Raw genomic sequence first — 20,193 nt, 5'->3', positions numbered from 1 at the left:
TAAAAATTTAGAAAATTGTATAGTCTAAAATATAAACCACAATGTAAACCCAAATGTTACCTTGTTTGAAAGCTATTGTGTCAATATCTGTACATCAGTTTCAGTAAATATAGTATGAACATGTAAAAAGATTATTGCTGTGGAAGGGAAAAGGGTTTTATGTTGGATATGTAGGAATACTGTATATTGTATATATGAATTATCGTGATCTAAATCTTTTGTGAAGATAAGCTGAATAATTAGGAAAAAAGAAAAAAGAAAAAGAAAGAACATAGACACTGAAGAAAAGACGGAAGAAGTTACCTGGCCAATTTGCATACAGGGCAATACTTATTACAGTGATGGAAGGCAAAACATCAAAAACAAAGCTTTTGCATTTTTTAATTTTTTGATATCCCAATTTATTTTTACCTTAATTTTTCTAAATCAATATGTATTCTATATCTAACCTTTAAACTCATCACTACATTCCATTTTACTATTAATGGAACCTGGCAATATTGGGCTTCATTTTTGAAGAAGTTTTGGATCACAGAGAGGTTCAACAATGGCAGTGGAGGAACACTGGTGTGGGATGTTATTGACAGGGGACACATGGTTGGCAGGGAGTTCTCCAGGGCATTTATCCAGGGTACATAAAAATGTTTGGATATTTTCATAGTGGTTACAATTAAAAACAACAACTGAGGGAGTGCTGAGTTCCTAGCCAGGGGAGCTCTATCACAGTCCCTAAAGGAACAGCAACAATCCCCCAAGTGCAATGGCAAAGACCAAAAAAGAAGGAAGGTCCATTAATGAGCCCTTGATACTAACGACTATGCTTGTAAGCCTGTGCACCTGAAATAAGAACAAGGCCTAGAGCTGCAGGGTGCCTAAGAGTTACCTCCTGAGAGCCTCCGTGTTGCTCAAATGTGGCCAGTCTCAAAGCCAAACTCAGCATGTAAATTCGTTGCCTTCCCCCAACGTGGGACATGACTCCCAGGGATGAGCCTCCCTGGCTCTGAGGGATTACTACCAAGTACCAGCTGATGATGTAACTAGAAAATGACCTTGAATAAAAGGGTCAACTCAGACCAGTGGAATATCTCAGTCTACATGTAATACCAGGAGTTAAAAATGCTTTTTGACCTGAATAAAAGGGGGAAATGGAAAGGACAAATGAGTTTATATGGCTATGAGTCTCCAAAAAGAGCCGGGAGGTTATCAGAGGGGTATCCCTTATGCACAACTGAGCAGAGTCCCAGAGACAGATAAAGTAGATGCAACCCCAGGTATTGGTTCTTCTGAGGGCTGCAGAGACCCACAGGTTCTACAGTCATGGCAGATGGAGTTCAGTGCCATGTCAGTTGGCCCTACTTTGGAGTTTGTGTTTCTATGTGATGGAGCTGGACTCAGATGTGATCTTTGTCCACAAGCCTCTCCTGTTACTTTTACCAGATCTGTAGTTGGTGCTGGGGTTTAGTGTATACCCAGGGGACCTGAATCTCTGGACTGACCATGTGATAGCCAGGCCCTGAGCCTCAACAGACTTGCAACTCCTACACTCTGGTTTATTGGACTTACCCCACTCAGCTAACATGGAGGTGAGGAAGGTCAACCACCACACCAGGGAGCCAAGAGTGCCTAAAACTGCAAGCAGGAGAATTGCACCCAGCATCCATGTGGAATCTAAGCCCCCTCTTGATATAGATGTGGAGTGGACACAACCATTCCAGGGTCCACAGGATGGAGGAATAGAGTATGGATTAGAGTGGACTTACTGATATTCTATTCATGAACTATTGTGATTAGTAATCGAAGAAAATGTGGCATTGGAGTGGAGAAAGTGGCCATGGTGGCTGCTGGGGGTAGGGAATGGGAGGAAGAGATGTGATGTGGGGGCGTTTTCGGGGGTTGGAGTTGTCCTGGGTGGTGCTGCAGGGACAGTTACCGGACTTTGTATGTCCTCCCATGGCCCACTGGGTGGAACGTGGGAGAGTGTGGGCTATGATATGGATCATTGACCATGAGGTGCAGCAGTGCTCAGAGATGTATTCACCAAGTGCAATGAATGTCTCATGATGATGGAGGAGGTTGTTGTTATGGGGGGAGGAGTGGGATGGGGGGGTGGGGGAAATATGGAGACCTCACATTTTTTGAATATAACATTAAAAAAATAAATAAAGACAAAAAAAAAAATAGTTAACTCGCAAAAAAAAAAAAAAAAAAAAAAAAAGACCTCTCTCAGTGACTGAGAGAAAAAGGAGCCAGAAAATCTGCCAGGAAATGGAACCAAACAATGTACCCGACAAACCAAGTCCAGTGATACCTACAGACACGCCATGCAGCAGCAGAATATACTCTTCTCAAGCGCGTGTGGAACTTCCATCAAATTAACCAAATTCTGAGCCATAGAACAGCCTCGAAAATTTAAAAGGGTTGAAATCATACAAAGTTCTCCGACCAAAATGGAATTTAACTGGAAAACTATAATAGAAAGACATCAACAAAATCTCCCAAATATTTGGAAATTAAACTACACACATCTAAATACCCCATAGGTCACAAAGGAAATCACAAGGAAAATTAGAACATATTCTGAATTGAATAAAAGTGAAAACACAATATAACAATATCTGTGGAATGCAGCTGAAGCAGTGCCTAGAGGCAAACTTACAGCATTAAATGTTTGTTAGAAATGAAGAAAGGTCTCACTCACTCAGTGTTCCAAGCTTCCACAGAAATAAAGTGGAAAAAGAGCATATTAAACCCAAAGCAAGCAGAAGAAAGGAAATAATAACAGAAGTCAGTGAGATTAAAAATAAAAATAGAAAAAAATCAAGAAAACCAAATCCCAATTATTTGAAAAGATCAATAAAATTGATAAACTTCTAGCAAAACTGATCAAGGAAAAAAGAGAGAAGGCACAAATTATCAGTATCTGTTATGAAAGAGGAGATTTACCACAGATCCTACAAGCACAAGAAGGTCAACAAGGGAATATTATGTACAATTTTATGCCCATAAATTAAAAAAATATAGACGAAAGGAAAAAGGTATTGAAAGACAATGTGTAGGAAGGAAAGAGCCGGCCCAGCTGCCTTCATCTGCAGGAGTCTGCCTGCAGGCCGAGCTGCCCGGTGTCTGGAGCGTGGCTTTGGCAACCTTGCCTGAGTGGTAAGACTGTTCAGGCTCCCTGAGCACTGAGCTCCTGCTTTTCTTCTGGGAGTCTGAAGTTTGGAGGTCACGGCTGGTGACGCATGCCCATGTAACCAGCCTCCCCAAAAACGCCGGGCACTCGGAACCTCTAACGAGCTTTCCTCGGCAGAAACATTGCACTTGTAGAGTTGCCTTTTGCCACTTTCCTTCTTTGGAAAACAGTCTGGAAGTTTCTTCTGAAGTTAAACATGTATTTTCCATTTGTTACAGCATCCCCCTCCTGGGTATTTATATTTACCCAAGGAAACAAAAATGTTTTTCTTATGAAAACCTGTATCAAAATGTTCACAATGGCTTTATTCATAATTGCCAAACTGGAAACAAGGTAAATGCACTTCCACTATTTTGAATGGATAAACGAGCTTCGGTGTCCATGCAGTGGCACACTGCTCAGCAGGAAAAAGGAGCAAACTATGGATACGTTACAATGTGGATGAACCTCAGGTGCATTCTAACAGCAGAACTCGGACTCAGAAGACTACCTACTGTACAATTCTCTTTATATGACATTCTGGAAAAGGCAAACTACAGGGACAGAAAACAAATCATAGATGCCAGGAACTAAGAGGCAAGGGGGAGTCTGTGGTTAATGGAATCTTCTATATCCTGACATGGTGCTAGAAGACCACACGAGCTTTTCAAGAAGCACCTAAGTGTACGGTTAAAAAGATAAGCTTACATATGTAAATTACACTTCAGTAAATCTAACTTTAAAAGAAAGTTTGGGGAAAAATAAGTGCATACAAAATGGCAAATTAGCAATTCAACAATAATAGTAATAATTCTAATCTTTACATTTCTCAAAGAACATTAAAGGGTTGGTACTGATAGGAGCACAACATAGTGAGTGTAATTAATACCACTGAAGTGTACACTTGAAAGTGGTTAAAATTAAATTAAAATTTAATGTTGTACATATTTTATCACAATGCAAGTTTAAAAAAAAAAAAAGCAAGCATGAGTGTAAAGGGGGTTTTGAAAAGAAACATGCAGGGGACTCTGATTCCCAGTGAGCTGCTGTGGCCCCGTTCCCTCCTCCAGCGCCTCTGCACCCAGCTGGCTGTCAGTCACTCCGCACTCCCTGTGCGCCTCCTCAGACTTACAGCGTGCTCTGGCCTGCTGACCGGGCCCACATGGGACATGCAGGCCCCAAAGTCCAACACACTCGTAGGCGCACAGAGGGCCTCGCCGTGCACACTGGGAGGCAGTGAGTCAAGCCAACACCCCAGAGTGCACCCCACATCCCCCTTTACCTTGGAACCCCAGTGCCCAGTCCCTCCAGCTCCTGACATGGGTGGCCCAGCCTGTGCTGAGCAAGGGGTCTGACAGGGCACGAGGACATCACCCCAAACATGGGGCAGACATCATCGCAGCGTCCTCTTTATCCTAGGAGTTCACTAACTTCCTGCCCAGGGGTCTACTAAAGTGTACTAGTATTAAAAGACCATCAGTCCACACAACGCTGGCCAGCAGACAAAGGCAGTCAGTTCATGACTAACAACCTACAAAACTGCCACAAGGACGCCAGCGTCTAAACAGGCCCAATGAAGACCCCACCTTCAGAGGCCTCCAGGAAAAAAGCACCAAGCTGACTTCCTTATAAAAGGCTTATGCTCAAGAAATTCTCCTCTTATTAAATGACAGGTAAACTCTCCGTACCCACTCTCGTGGAACTGCGCTGCCATGCCGTGAATGCTTGGTTTGGGGGTGCAGTGGGTACCACAGGGACAGATACACTGGACTAGTGAACTGGCAGGTTTATTCTGTGCTCACGCGGTCACCTAATCACTTGGGTTATTTGCATCACATTCTAACTTGCTCTCCTTTCAAGAAAAAATTGGCATTTGTTTAGTGACTTTCGACATGGAAAACCCCAAAAAGAACAAGGTTCCTCTCCTTTGCTCTCGGCCCCTTAGAGCTAACCCACGGCACCAGGACCCCTGGGTGGCCAAGACCTCAACAGGGGACCAGAGGAAGCCCCTCGCCTCCCGGATCAGTGCCCAGCAGCGGCCAGGCGCACGTGGGTCCCAGCTCCAAGGAGGCAGGGCGGCCCTCCCTTACCTCTAGCTCGGGGCCCAGCGCACACTGCTGCACGATGTACTCCACCATCACCTTGCCTCCAGGCTGCTCCAGGTAGCCGTGGTGGGCCATGGCGCTGATCACCTGCACCACGGCCCGCTTCACCTGCCCAGGACCAAAGAGACATCAGGAAGGGCACTAGGGAAGCGGACGTGGCCCAGTGGTTAGGGCGTCCGCCTACCACATGGGAGGTCCGCGGTTCAAGCCCCGGGCCTCCTTGACCCGTGTGCAGCTGGCCCATGCGCAGTGCTGATGCGCGCAAGGAGTGCCCTGCCACGCAGGGGTGTCCCCCGCGTAGGGGAGCCCCATGTGCTAGGAGTGTGCCCCATAAGGAGAGCCACCCAGCGTGAAAGAAAGTGCAGCCTGCCCAGGAATGGTGCTGCACACACTTCCCGTGCCGCTGACAACAACAGAAGCGGACAAAGAAACAAGACGCAGCAAATAGACACAGAAAACAGACAACCGGGGGAGGGGAATTAAATAAATAAATAATTTTTTTTTTTTTTAAAAAAAAGGGTCTTAAAAGGATCTTTTTAAAAAAAAAAAAGGAAGGGGACTAGAGGCAGGAGCTCAGAGGGCGTCACGATGCCCAGGCGGGGGGGCAGGAACTCACTCACTTCTGCACTCATAACCATGCTGCACACGTGCCCGCACCTGTACCCATATTCGCATCTACACCCACACCTGCACCCGTGCCTCGCCCACCACTGCACCCACACCTGCACCCATGCCTACACCCGCTCCTGCACCACACATGCATGCCTATGCCCACCACTGCACCCATGCCTATGCCCACCACTGCACCCACACCTGCACCCATGCCTCGCCCACCACTGCATCCGTGCCTACGCCTGCTCCTGCACCCATACCTGCACCCATGCCTATGCCCAACGCTGCACCCCACCCACACCCTCATGTATCTCCCTCACAGTCCCTTGGCTACAGCAGCTCCCCCAGCTCCCTCCTCCATGGCAGCCTCTCAGGAGCCTCTGGACGTGCTCAGGTGTCTCAGGATGTGCCTCTTGGACCCCACGAGGTCCCTTCCTCTGACTGCCCAACCAAGCCTCAGGCCGACTCCATTCCAGCAGCTCTGAAGTCCCGACAGCCCTGCCGCCGTGCCTCCTGGACCCCCACACCCTCCCTCCCGAGCACTCTCCCCGGGTCCCCTGGCTCTGAATGGGCCGTCGCCCCCACCCAGGCTCCTCCTTGGTGCGGGCCACTGGGGCTGCTGTCCCTGAGCAGGGCCTGCTCGTGCCATGCCCCCACAGCCCGGGGCCACGGCTCTGCTCACCCTGCAGAGGGAGGCCCCTGGTCTGAGGAGCCTGGGCAGCTCCGCCCGGGTCGGAGGTGAGCTGGGGCCACAAACAGCTGCTCTCCCCGGACTGACGCTGCCAGCAGGGCCTCTGGCACTCGGGAGCCAGCTCGGGCCTGATCCTGCCGTGGTCTTCTGCTCCCCTTGGACCTCCCCCCCGCCTCCTCCAGAGCACGAGTCATTCGGCCCTGCTCCAGCGAGGCCCCGAGGCCGGCGCTCAGGATGCTGCTGTCCCCACTGCCCGGCGGTGCCGCCTGGGCGAGCAGCGCAGGTGTCAGGGCTCAGGGGGCTCTCGGGGCTCAAGGTGGCTGGCGTCACAGCTTGGGCTCTGTGCGGACCCACAGACCGTTTCGGGGTATTTCAGGATACAACATCAGGGAACGTGAGATTCTGTGGCTCGTGTCTGGGGCACTGGAGCTGACGTGACTGTCACGGACGAGGGTCCATTTCAGAAGCTTCTGGGGAAATGTGACAAGACTCTCGCAGACAGTTCTGACGAGCAGGCAGGACCGTGGACGCCAGCACCGCTGCGGAGGCTAGAGCAGCCCGAGGGCCAGGAGGGCGAGCAGCTTCTGGGCTGGCCACGGGTGACTGGCCACGGTCCCTGGGCAGCTTGGTGAACGGTGAAGGACTGGTCTTGCCTCAGGCCCTGAGCCCCGGCCCTGAGCCCCTGGGCTGTGCTGCCTGCTAACAGCGCCCACGTCTACCCGGGGCTGAGCCGCGCCACAGTCTGTGCTAACAGCGCAACTAACGGGAGGCTGGGCCTGCTGAGAGCGCTTGGTGATGCAGCTAGGCTGGACAGGCTCGGGGCCACGCTGGGCCAGCTTGGCCTTGGCCCATCACCCCACGGGACCCTGCCGCAAACCCCGCTGCCGAGGCTCGGGCGAGCTCCCCTGCGTGGCTCCTCCGAGGGGGTGGCCGCCTGTTGCTGCCGCCCTGACGCGGGGAGGCCGCCTGCCTGGCTCTGCCTGCGTCCCTTCCCCGGCTGACGTCAGTCTTCCTCCGCTCACTGAACCTGGCCTCGAGTACGTCCCCCAGGCTCCGTGAGCCCTTCCAGCGGGCCGCGCTCGCGTGGCTTTGGGGAGCGGGCGCTGGCGTGCACCGGCCCAGTCTAATTACCTTGTTGTTGGTGTCCAGGAGAGGAAGCCTCATGGAAGAGAGGATAAAGGGCTTCTTGACTTCCATCTGAGCAGCTGCAAGAAACCAACGAGGAGGCTCAGTCTCCCCCAGACCGAAGGGGAGGCCGAGGGCTGGAGGACACCACCCACTGGGGGGCCACGGCTGCTTCCGCACAGCCTGGCCTCACCGTGGGCTCCAGTGGGGACGAGGGCAGGGCCAGAGCAAAAGCCACTTGCTGAGCTCCAGGGGACAAGGGTTGTTTTTTCCTCAAATAACATGATCTTTCCTAATGAGAAAGCTAACAGGCAGTGTGTGAAAGCGTGGGCTTGAGGCTCAAACACCGGGGCAGTTCCTCTGTGGGCCCCAGAGCCCACAGCACCAGAGCCACCCAGCAGCTCAGGACAGCACGGCCACCCAAGGGCAGCCAGCGGGTCTGGGGTGGGGCCCCACATGGTGCCAGGGGACCTAGGCGCTCACTCTCAGAACCACCTTCATAACCCTCCATTTCCTGATTTTTAAATGGGGACAAAAAAGTCAATTTTAGAAGTGGCAGCGGTTAGGAAAAATAAAAGCCAAGTGTGCCGAGGAGGGCCCTGGGCCGCTCTGGATTAGGCAGCCTGAGTGCACCTCTGACGCCTCGGAGGGAGGGAGGGTCACCGTCCCAATGCCGCAGAAGAGCCGTGGAGCTGGGGGTGGCTGAGCCCGTCCAGGAGAGCTGAGCCGGGCTCATGCAGGGAACACAGAATGGCAAGGCGACGCGCACTGTAAGTGCCAGGAAGCTACAGGACAGACCTAAGCGCGAGACAAAACCATGAGCCTTTTACACAATTACACGCAAGGCTATCTTCCCAACCTGTATTCAGGCGAGACACACAAAAAACTACCCCTCGAGGAAAAGCTGAGAGAAAGTACCGCAGTGAGTTCAGAACGCCTGTCCACTGGAGACAGCACGAAGCGGGCTGAGAGGGTGGCCATGGGGTGGCACAGCGCCCGGCCCACATGCCCCCAGAGTCCCAGCGAGGGGCTGAGAGAGCGGCAGACTGTCCATAGGAAAATGTAGATGCCCAGAAGCTCTGAGAGACGCCCCAGCGGCCCCCACGCAGGGCAAGGGCTGCGTCGACGGGCAGGGGGCGTGGCCGCCAGGTAAGCCTGCAAGCAGGCGAGTGACTGGCCCTGGAGCCGGGGGCATGCCCGGCCAGGAAGCCCCCCCACTCAGAACCCCAGCCTGGCCACAGCCCGAGTGGACATTCCTGGTGACAGGCAATCGGATGGAGCTCGCAGGGCACGGACAAACTGTCCTGCAGCAGCAGCAGCCGGCTCCGCTGCGGAAGATGCGCTGGGCACGAGTGGGGCACGCAGGAAGCAGGCTAGACTGGCTGCTCGGCTGTCAGACGACAACGGGCGAGTCCGCAGCGCCAGGCGGGCCACGCAGGGGTCCGCTCCACGCGGCTCCTTACCAGGCGTGCTTTGTGAACACTCAGGAGGGGTTCACGGTTCCCAGCAGGAGGACGGGGCTGAGGGATGGAGCCAGGTGCAGCACCGGGCATGGGCAGAGCAGGCCCTCCCAGCAGAGGAGGCCCGGGGCGGGCACGGACCCAGAATGAGATCACCCCAATTCCCTGCCCCTGAGGTTCAAACCACCCCCCACCCCGGTCTCCAGCAGGGTCCCCTTTCCCACGTGTACCCCCAGGCTCGAGCTCATGTGGAGACAGCGGCCAGCCCTCCCCATGCTGAGGACGCGGCCCAGCACAGCCGCCGGGGCGTGGGCCCCACGGAGATGGAAAAGCAGCTGGGCAGTGGGAAGTGACCCGAGGCAGGGCTCTGCTGTGAAGGGAGCACCGGGAGGCTGAGGAGGAGCAACAGCGGGCGGGCGCCCGGGAGGAGCCGGGCAAGGAGCTGGCCGGGCGGGGGGCGGGGGGTGGGCACCCCATGGGGGGAGGGGCGGTGGGAGGGAGGCCGTGGGGACGTGCAGAACCAGTGCCCCTCCGTGGGTGGCATCCGCAGCTGTGCCAGGTGGACGGGGTCCCGGGGACTGCAAACCAGTGCGCAGGGCTGCGGGGGGCAGGTGGGCCAGTGGGAGAGTCAGGAAGCCCCCAGGAGGGACCCCAGAGGGGCCGCAGCGCAGGCCGAGGCCGGGGCCCTCACACAACAGGGACAGGGCAGCTCTGCCGTCAACCCCCTGCAGAGCAGTTACCAGAAAAACAATAAGGATGTCGTCTCCAGACAGTGAGAAAGAAGACCAGAGAGACAAGCCCACAAAACAAAGCAAAGCTGCAGCTGATACTTCAAGACAAGCAGAAAGGCACGAAGAAATGAAGCAAAACATGCAAGAAAAGCATAAATCAAAATTAGGAAAACAGAGATGAGGTGACAGAACTGAGGAACAAATTACAAATAAAAGAAAAATATCATCTCAGAATGAAGACTAACCTAAAGGAAACATGAGGGAGTGAGCACAATGGGTAAAGCCTCACGGGATACAGAGGAGAAAACGATTGAAAACGGAGAGATGAAAAGGAGTCAAGATGGCAGCATGACACTGGGGATGCAACCACCACCATTAAAATATACACCTGAATACGACTGAAAGAGGGAAGGTTAGAGTGGACTCATGGTGGCAGAATTTTTTTTTTTAATCCATGGCACAAACAGTGAACCTAAACCATGGACTACAGTGAACAGTTCAATATAAAAACGAGCCTTCCTCACTTGAAGCAGGTGTTCTAGACCGATGCAGATGGTTACTAACGGGGTGGCGATGGGAATCCTGTATTTTATATATGACTGTTCTGTAAACCCACGGCTTCTCTAATAAAGAAAATAAATATTTAAGGTAATAATTCTTTTTGAAAAATGAGCTATCAAGCCATCCAAAAAATGGATGAATGCGTACCACTATGTTTAGTAAGAAGCCAGTCTAATTATATCATTCTATTTAGATAGCATTTTGGAAAAAGCAAAACTATAGAAACAGTGAAAAAATAAGTGGTTTTCAGGAGTTTTCAGGAAAAGAGTTGAAGAAGTGAAGCATGGGGGATTTTTTTAGGGCAATGAAAACTATTCTGTATGATACTATAATTGCAGATACACGATACAACGCATTTGTCAAAACCCATAGAACTTTACGGTACAGAGTGAACCTACCATACAAGGAGCACAGTTGGTTGAAATAACTTCACTGAAGGGTAGAGACAGGGGCTGAGCTAACTTCTGAAATGAGACTGTGTGCTGAAGTCAAAAGGAACTGTACACGCAGGTACTGCAGTTGATGAAGCTGTTTCCACAGAGGCAGTTTAACAATTCTGAAACCACTGTGCATGCGTATTGGAAGTGAATGATCAAATAAATGGCTGGCGAGTGGTGGAGCCAGGAGGTGACAGATGAGCAAGGGGAGGGGGCTTGGCCACCCGCGTGGAGATGAGACGTACAGACCGCTGTTCCGCTCCCGCAGGACTGGGACACACGCAGAAGTCTTCACAGATGTGTGTGTGCTCAGAGGTCAGTGCTGACCCAGTAGCACCAAACAGAAAGAAGCACAGCTAAAGCCCAGATCTTGATTTCCAGTATCGCTCTCCAATAAAAGGAACCAAACATCTTGGAAAAATAGCGGATTCTAGGACTGGGGCAAGGGATATACATAACGGGCCTGGAGCTGCATGTAGTGCCAGGAAGCACAACGATGGGAGTATGTCACAATGGAGCACACTGAGAGAGCTCCTGATGGGTACAGCTGGAATGATTTGTGTAAGAAAATTTTAGAAACATAGCACTGGATCTTTTGTTGTTGTTGGAGGGGTTGTGGGTTTACAGGGAAATCATGGGGGAAGTACAAAGTTCCCACATACCAACCTCACCACACACACACACAACAGTTTTCCTATTATTAACTTTTTGCATGGTGTGGTGCCTTCATTACAATTGACAAAACAATTTTAAAAACTAGTCAGGAGAGACTGACAGATATTGAAGACAGGTAAGGAAGACTGAACATATAGATAATACGAGCTCCTCAGGAAGAAAACCAAAGCAAGGGGCCAGAATATGAATCCTAGAACTCAACACACTAAAAGGCGCCTGAGAAGATGGACCCACCGACTCAAAATGACCAATGCCAAGACAGTCGAATAAAATTACGGGACTTCAAAGAAAAATCCTCTGGACATCTAGAAATGAAAGTAGAAACAAAAATAAAATCAACAAAATACATTGCATATAAGAGGAGAGAAAATTAGATTATCACCAGACTTTGGCAGCAATGCTTTATGCCAGAATAGGGTTGGCAGGTAAAATACAGGACACTCAGTTAAGTTTGCATTTCAGCTGAACAACAAATAATTTTGTTCTTCTAGCCAATTTTGGGACATCTGTTTGTTTACTTTTGCTAGATCTGGCAACCCTATGCTACGAGAAAATGCAGTAATATATCTAAAGCCACCCAAGGAAGTGAAATATGAGCCAAGAATTTTATAACCAGAAAAACCAACCTCTGAATATAAAGGGCACAGATAAAGTGTTAACGACAGACAATAACTTGAGCAATAGTGTTCCCATGAGCCCTTCCTCTGGAATCTTCTAGAGAAGAGCTTCAGACAACCAGAAAGACCAGAGAAACATGGCCATAAGGATGGAGGTGAGCCTGCCACATACGGGCACCTGCAGGAATAAGAAGAAGTGAGCACCACAAGGGACATGGCAGCACAGGGCGGCTATCCACTCAGATGTTGCACCTGCTCAAACAATGGCAGGATGGGGCGCACGTAAAACTAGTTTTCATTTTTTCAGTGAATTTTTACTGGTGGCGGCAGCACTAATGCTATTCTACTGTTAGTGCTGTGTGTATAACAGGAGATGAAGCACTGAGTAACGACGGGATGTTCTAATCCTACCAACCATGTCCTCGAGCACTAGCTCCTCGGTGTGGCAGAACAGGCATTCAGACGTGATCAGGAAAAAGCTGAGTAAAAGTTCTGCAGTCTGTGTGTTGAACTGGAACTACCAATGTGAAGTGTAAGCTCTTCTCCCTGATGACCTACCTACCTGCGTACCTGCCTGCGTACCTGCGTACATACCAAAATACCTCCCGGCTCTACTGAAAAGGCCCAGAAACGCTGACCATCAGAAACAACACGTGCCCCAGCACCAGCCTGTTGTCTTGAAAGACAGTTTCTCATTGAAGGAAACCAGGGATTTTTGGAGAAACGGCTGGTTTCAGGACTGGGGAAGAAATGTTTAAGATGAGTCTAGAATTGCTTGTTCTATCAGAGAGCAAAGAAACTCTCAGAGACCACTAGAGTCATGTCAAAAGAGCTCGGAACTTGAAGAGGCTCCCACTCGCCAAAGATGAGACAATTTGAATTTCAATAATGGTAATATTTGTGATGGGTTGAAACTCATCAAATATGTTTATATCCACAAGCCCACAATGACAGTTTAAAAAAAAAAAGAAAGGGAAAAACGGTCACCTTTGGAGGGTGATAGAGAACTAATCCATGACCTTGAAAATGGATAAATAAAGCAGAATAACCAAGGGCTGATCCTGATTTTTCATAGCATATCTCTGGGTAACCAAATGGTAGATGAGGGAATTATCTCTTTATCAAAATATTCCAGGGGAAGCGGCTGTGGCTCAATCAGTTGGGCTCCTGTCTCCCATAAGGGAGGCCCTGGGTTCGTGCCCCGGGGCCTCCTGTGAAGGCAGGCTCACCTGCATGCCGCGGAGCGCCGCCGGGCCCGCAAGCGCTGCTGAGAGCCAACTCAGCAAAGTGATGCAACAAAAAGGGAGACAAGTAAAAACAGAAGAGCGCGCAGCAAATGGACCAGAGAGCAAAAACAACAAACAAGCTACTGGGGGGTGGGGAATAAAAAATAAATAAATACAGACACACAGAAGAACACACAGTGAATGGACACAGAGAACAGACAGCAACCAAGCTTCAAGGAGGGGGATTAAAAAAAAAATTCCAGAAGCAGTTGTGGCTCAAGTGATATGGTTTCCACCTACCATACAGGAGGACCCAGGTTCAATCCCTGGGACCTCCCGGTGAAAAAGAAGAGAAAACATGCTTGTACAGTGAGCTAGTGCCTGCGAGGTAAGCCAGTGCCTGCACAGCAAGCCAGAGCCCGCACAGTGAGCCAAGGGCCCACGTAGGGAGTCAGTGCCCACACAACTGAGTCACACAGCAAGATGATGATGCAACAAAAGAGAGACAACGGGGAGAGTCAAGGCGAAGCGCAGCAGAAACCAGGAACTGAGGGGGCGCAGCTAACAGTGAACCTCTCTGTCAGAGGTCCCTAGGATCGAATCCTGATGGATCCTAGAGGAGAAAAAAACGAGATGACCAAAAAGAGAAATAGATACAGAAGATCACACAGCAAATGGACACAGACAGCAAAAAACAGCAGGGTAGGGGGATGGGGAGGGGAAGGGGGGAAATAAATAAATAAATCTTTTTTGTAAAATTTCCATAAATAAAGGGAAAATAAATGACAGAATCAGCACACCACCCCATCTGCCCTTCCCACCCAATGAGCTGACGGGTGTGGGCACCTTTCGCATCAGCACTGACGACTCCACAGAAGAAAGCTAAGAGGACATCATGGGCCCCCGTAGCTGGGCAAAGAAAGGAGCTTGAGTCTGATCCAGTCTTTGGACTCAGCCTACAATTTGTAAAAAATTCAGGTGGCAGAGAAGCATGCTGACCTGCACCTTGAGAATGCAGTCAGCAAAACTTAACTGTGGGAAACGATAGGTCAAACAGGTCAGGTTCTTTCACAGATAAATTACAAGGGAAAGAAAAGAATGGATGGTAATCTGGAGCTTAAAAGAGAAGTAAAAATACATATAGGAAAAAATTTTAAAAGTGGGCAAAACTGGGAAGTGGACATGGCTCAACAGATAGAGCGTCCGCCTACCATATAGAGGGTCCAGGGTTCAAACCGCGGGCCTCCTGCCCCACGTGGAGCTGGCCTACGCACAGTGCTGCCACGAGCAAGGAGTGCCGTGCCACGCAGGGGCGCCCCTGCATAAGGGAGCCCTGCGTGCAAGGAGTGCGCCCCGCAAGAAGAGCCATCCCGTGTGAAAAAAGCGCAGCCCACCCAGGAGTGGCGCCACACATACAAGAGAGCTGACACAGCAAGATGATGCAACAAAAAAGAGACATAGTTTCCCAGTGCCGGCGCATAATGCAAACGGACACAGAACAGCACGCAGCGAACAGACTCAGAGAGCAGACATCGGGGGGAAAGGGGGGAGAAATAAATAAAATAAACCTTAAAAAAAAAAGATGGGCAAAACTATGGCATCTAGGGATGCACATTTGGATGACAAAACTATAAAACCACAAGGAAGGCATGACTACAAAACTCAGCTAACCATTGCACACGGGGGAGTGAAGGGTCTTGGCCGGGGCAGGGCTTCTGGGGGTGAGTAGCGAGGTCAGCGCAAGAGACCTGGCGGTCACAGAGGTGCTGGCCTTAGGCTAACGCATTAGGCCACACGTTGGTTTCCCATGGTTTCTGCACGTGATGTAGTTTTTATTTTTTTAAGATTTATTTAATTAATTTATTTCCCCTTCCCCCCGGATTGTCTGCTTTCTGTGTCCATTCGCTGTGCGTTCTTCTGTGCCTGTCTCCTTTTTAGGCAGCACCGGGAACCAATCGTGGGACCTTCCAGAGTGGGAGAGAGATGCTCAATCTCTTCTGTCACCTCAGCTCCCTGGTCTGCTGTGTCTCTTTTTGTCTCTCCTCTATGTCTCTTTTTGTTGCGTCATCTTGCTACACCAGCTCTCCGCGTGGGCCAGCTCGCCACACAGGCCAGCACTCCGCGTGGGCCAGCTCTCTGCTCAGGCCAGCTCGCCACGTGGGCCAGCTCACCTTCACCAGGAGGCCCTGGGGACAGAACCCTGGACCTCCCATATGGACCTCCCCACATCCACTTCCCAGTGATTTACTTCATAATGAAATGTTTTAAAAAAATAGAAGATCAACAATCTTGAAGAACAACAAAACTGAAGGACATCACCAGGTTTAAAGATTTCCTATAAAGCTCCAGAACTGAGAGTGAGATGCTAAAGTAAGGAGGTCAGCAGGACAGGGCAGAGCCCAGGAACAGGCCTGATTTCCCACAAGGCACCAAAGGAAAGTTTTTCCAACACACGAGGCCAGGGTGACAGGACTGCCATATGGAAATAAACTCACTTTAATCCTACATCTCTCACCATAACTCACAATTAATTAAAAAGAGATCATAAAACAATAAAACTTCTAGAAGAAAACAGAAGAACATCTCCATGGCTTCCCGGCAGGCAAAGGTTTCTCTGAATGGACACAAATGCACTAGTCATAAAAGAAAGGCCTTGAAAAATGAGACCTCAACAACAAAACAAATGTCTTCTCATCAAAATACACCGTTAAAAAAGTGGAAAGGTGAGCCTCAGGGTGGGAGGAAGTATTTACTACACACACACACACACACACGCACGTATACATACGTACGGCGGAGAACGCCTACAGAACAGTTATAGAAACAGAAACAACCCAGCCTTCCGAGGGCGCCTTGCGTGCAGGTGTGGCAGGTGGTGCCCGTTCCTCATCGGGGGCCTCGTTTCCAGCCCCTGGTGAGGCTCCCCACACCCACCAGAACGGCTGAAGTTTTAAAAACTGACAATGCCCAAGAGTGGGCAAGAACATGGAGGAAATAAACTCAAACTTTGCTAGCAAGCATGTAAAATAAATAAAACTGCTCGGCAGTTTCTGATAAATTAAACATCCCCCTACCCTATGGCCCACCAACTCCATCCCTGGAGAAATCAGTGCACAAGCCTACAAACAGATCTGTATGGCAGCACTCACAGCACATTCATCCACGACTTCCCCAAACTGAAAGCAACTCACGTGCCCGTCAACAGGAAAACAGCGTATTGACTCACACAGCGGAATGGGAGGCAACTCAGCAACAAAACAGAATGAACTGGTACATGCAACAAGGATGACTCGAAATCTTTACATTCAGCGACAGGAGACAAGACACAAAAGCCACCTACTATAACAGAGTTCATTTAATGACGTTCAAGAACAAGCAGAATTAATTTATGGTGATGGAAGTCAGAAAGGGGACAGAGCACTGTTGTCTGAAAATAAACACAAGGAAACTTTTTGGGTCTTGGGAAACATTTCACATCTCGATCTGGGCGTTGGTCATATGGATTGACGATATGTAAAATGTGACCAAGCTGCACATGTAAGAGTTGTGCATTTTACTGTATGTAAATTAATCTTGACTTAAGAAAATAAAACTGTGAGAAAACATGACTGGGAAGCCAAAAGACTCGAAAAGATTCAGTAGGAAAAGTACAGAAGATAGGCAAAGGTGACACAAAACATATGTAAGTGGAAGTCCCAAAGAAGAATTCCAGAGCAGTGAAGTCCTGACACACTCAGGGAAACACGGTCAGACCACAGCCTCTGGATGAGCGTCTTTCCTTCAGGCCTGGAGGAAGAGCTGTGGCCTCAACTTTTAACCACGTTACACTTTAAACTTCTGATAGAGCAACAAGCATTTTAGTGAATTTGTCATTGTGAGTCAAAATGTTTTCAAAATTTCATAGAAACCTCAATAAGATACCACAGCACACACATCAAAATGGTTTGAATTAAAAAGACGCGCCATGCTGGCGAGTAGGAGGCGCCGCGAGCCTCAGATCCGGCTGGGGAGCTGGAATTGTGGAGTAGAAAGGATGGACACATGCATACGTTATGACCCAGAAATTTAGGTCGATACCCAACTCAGTGTGCACAGGTTAAGTGTTCACAGTAACATGACGTACAAAGTCAAAACTGGGGAACAGACGTGGCTCAACTGATAGAGCGTCTGCTACCATATAGGTGGTCCAGGGTTCAAGCCCAGGGCCTCCTGCCCATGCAGTGAGCTGGCCCTAGCGCAAGGAGTGCACCCCATGCCAAAAACACAGCTGCCAGGCGGCAGACTTGGCCCAGTGGATAGGGCGTCCATCTACCACATGGGAGGTCCACGGTTCAAACCCCGGGCCTCCTTGACCTGTGTGGAGCTGGCCCATGCACAGTGCTGATGCGCACAAGGACTGCCCTGCCACGCGGGGGTGTCCCCCACGTAGGGGAGCCCCACGCGCAAGGCGTACGCCCCCTAAGGAGAGCCGCCCAGCGTGGAAGAAAGTGCAGCCTGCCCAGGAATGGCGCCGCACACATGGAGAGCTGACACAAGACGATGCAGCGAAAAGAAACACAGATTCCCGTGCTGCTGACGACAACAGAAGCGGACAAAGACGATGCAGCAAATAGACACAGAGAACAGACAACCGGGGTGGGGGGGGAAAGGGAGAGAAATAAACAAACAAATATTAAAAAAAAAAAAAAAAACACAGCTGCCACACACAGAGAGCTGATGCAGCAAGATGAGGCAACAAAAAGAGACACAGATTCCCGGTGCTGCCTGACAAGAATGCAATAGGACTCAGAAGAACATACAGCAAATGGACACAGAGAGCAGACAACGGTGGGGGCCCGGGGGGTGTGGAGGGGAAAGGGGAGAGAAATAAAAATAAATCTTAAAAAAAATTTAAAAAGTCAAAACTGGACACAGCCCACCAGCCTACCGCTAGCAGAACGGGTAACCTGCCCTGATCAGAAAGGAGAACGCATCAACTGCACTAGCACATGCTTCACACTGAGCGTCGAGGGCAGGTGCTGACACGAGAAGCCCCCAGCTATAGCACCTGTCTACACCACCACGCCGAGCCAGGAGCTGGAGAGTGGCTGTCTTCGGGTGGCTTCTGAAGAGCTGCCAGCACTCCAGTTCTTCATCTGGGTGGCAAATGTACGGGTGCGTTTTGTGATTACTCATTGGGCTGCACGGCTGAAACGTGCACACTTTTCTTAAGTGTTATAATTCAAAATTAAAGTGATTAAAAAATGACATACATCTATATATGCTGACCCTAAAAGCTCTTTAAGACGTACCAGAGAGGAAACAAGTTTTTGAACTATGGCATTGATTAAGAAAAAGAATTACTTTTTGTGTATAGATACATACATGCATATAAACACACAGAGAAATTACTTGAAGGAAAAAATGAAAAAGTAAGTGAATACAGTGTGCCTCCTGCAAAGCATAAGCTCGATGGAAGAACTCACAAAGGAAAGGCGGGCCCGGGCAGCCACGTGAAGGCGCTGAACTCGGGAGAGGCGCCCACACTGGTCCATGAGGACACCCCCTCCCAGCTACGGGCCCGGGGGTGCTGCTGCAGACTCGACATTGCTTCTGCTCTGGCCGCCCGCGTCCTGGGCGCCTGAGGGCCCTTCCAGGGAGCTGTGGCGGGAAGCAGGCCCCTCACTGCCCCCCAGAGGCGTCGCGCTGGGTGGGACGGCCGGTTGGGAGCAGCAGGGCCCGCGGGGGTACTTCCCCAGCCTCGGGGCCCTGTGGCAGCTTGGGGAGTCCCTGCCTTTTCCAGGCCTCCACTTCTCCCCTGCCACCGTCTGCCCCCGGAGGAGAGAACAGGATTGTCCCACTCACCCTGCACTGCGCAGAGGGGAGGCATTTCAGGTGTGGTCTCTGCCACACATTCTCCTTTGTTTGCTTGTAAAACCCTTGAAAAACGCAAAGCCCACTCTCAGCTCGCAGGCTCTTCAAACGCAAGCTGCAGCCAAGCGTGGCCAGGACCACTGTCTGCAGACCCCACGACAGGGCACAAATGCAGGACAACTCACATGTGGAAAACGTCCACCCTAATTAATAAGCAATTACATGAATGAGACTTAGAAGCAGGAAACCTGAATCCTTGAGTCTAATGGTGAGGGCTGTTCTACAAAATAATAAGCCTGGACTCTGCAAAAATGTCAACGTTGTGAAAAAAACAAAACAGTAGTGGGAAATTTTTCTTGATCAAAACCATCTAAAGAGATGACTAAACCAACGTTCGCCCTGGCTTGGAGCCCAAATAGAGGGGGAACACAACTGGGGGCCCAGGGTCTGAGGGTCCTGGGGGCAGTGGGGCGCGGGCGGGCTGGCAGGCGGGCAGCCTGCGTCGGAAGTGGGCGGCAGGAACCGCCGACTGGGCCCGGCATGTGCGGATCCTGTACTGGCCTCACACCTTTCAGAAAGCTCGACGTTTTGGGAACTGGAAAGGTGGAGCAGGTCTTTTGAAGAACGACAAGGAGAGGGCGGCCCGAGCGAGCAGCACTCACCGGCGGCGTTGATGGTGTGCCTCAGCACCTGCAGGGTGCCCACTCGGATGCGCTCGTGGCTGGTGTCCAGCTTGGGCAGCAGGAAGGCCAGCAGGCGGTCGGGGGCACAGCAGGCTGCAGAGCAGTGCATGCATCAGGCCCCCTCCCTCCTAGGGCCTCTGGGGCAGGCCCCAGGGCCGTCCCTGCTGGTCCCTGCCCTGGGGCCCTCCCGCACGCCCCAGCTTGGCCCGTTAGTTCTCCTCTCGCAGCTGACCGGTATTGGGAGCCTC

General features: G+C 50.7%; 1 protein-coding gene across 12 annotated transcripts in view; it reads right to left on the bottom strand.

The window, feature by feature from the left end:
- Positions 1–20,193, bottom strand: part of MROH1 (maestro heat like repeat family member 1) — a 95,557-nt gene that overhangs the window by 31,760 nt on the left and 43,604 nt on the right. For all 12 annotated transcript variants that reach the window (XR_009180543.2, XM_058276178.1, XM_058276182.2 and 9 more), the window contains exons 12-14: positions 19,925–20,038; positions 7,709–7,782; positions 5,260–5,382 (exon numbers count right to left, since the gene is read on the bottom strand). Coding sequence is in view for 11 of the 12 variants with exons in the window: in XM_058276178.1 (XP_058132161.1) it covers positions 5,260–5,382; positions 7,709–7,782; positions 19,925–20,038 (311 nt within the window). In the remaining variant the exon portion in view is untranslated. The remainder of the gene's footprint in view (positions 1–5,259; positions 5,383–7,708; positions 7,783–19,924; positions 20,039–20,193) is intronic.

The sequence above is a fragment of the Dasypus novemcinctus genome, chromosome 14, assembly GCF_030445035.2.
Source record: "Dasypus novemcinctus isolate mDasNov1 chromosome 14, mDasNov1.1.hap2, whole genome shotgun sequence".
Lineage (NCBI taxonomy): Eukaryota > Metazoa > Chordata > Mammalia > Cingulata > Dasypodidae > Dasypus > Dasypus novemcinctus.
The sequence above is the reverse complement of the archived record's forward strand: the minus strand, read 5'-3'. Positions and strand labels throughout refer to the sequence as shown.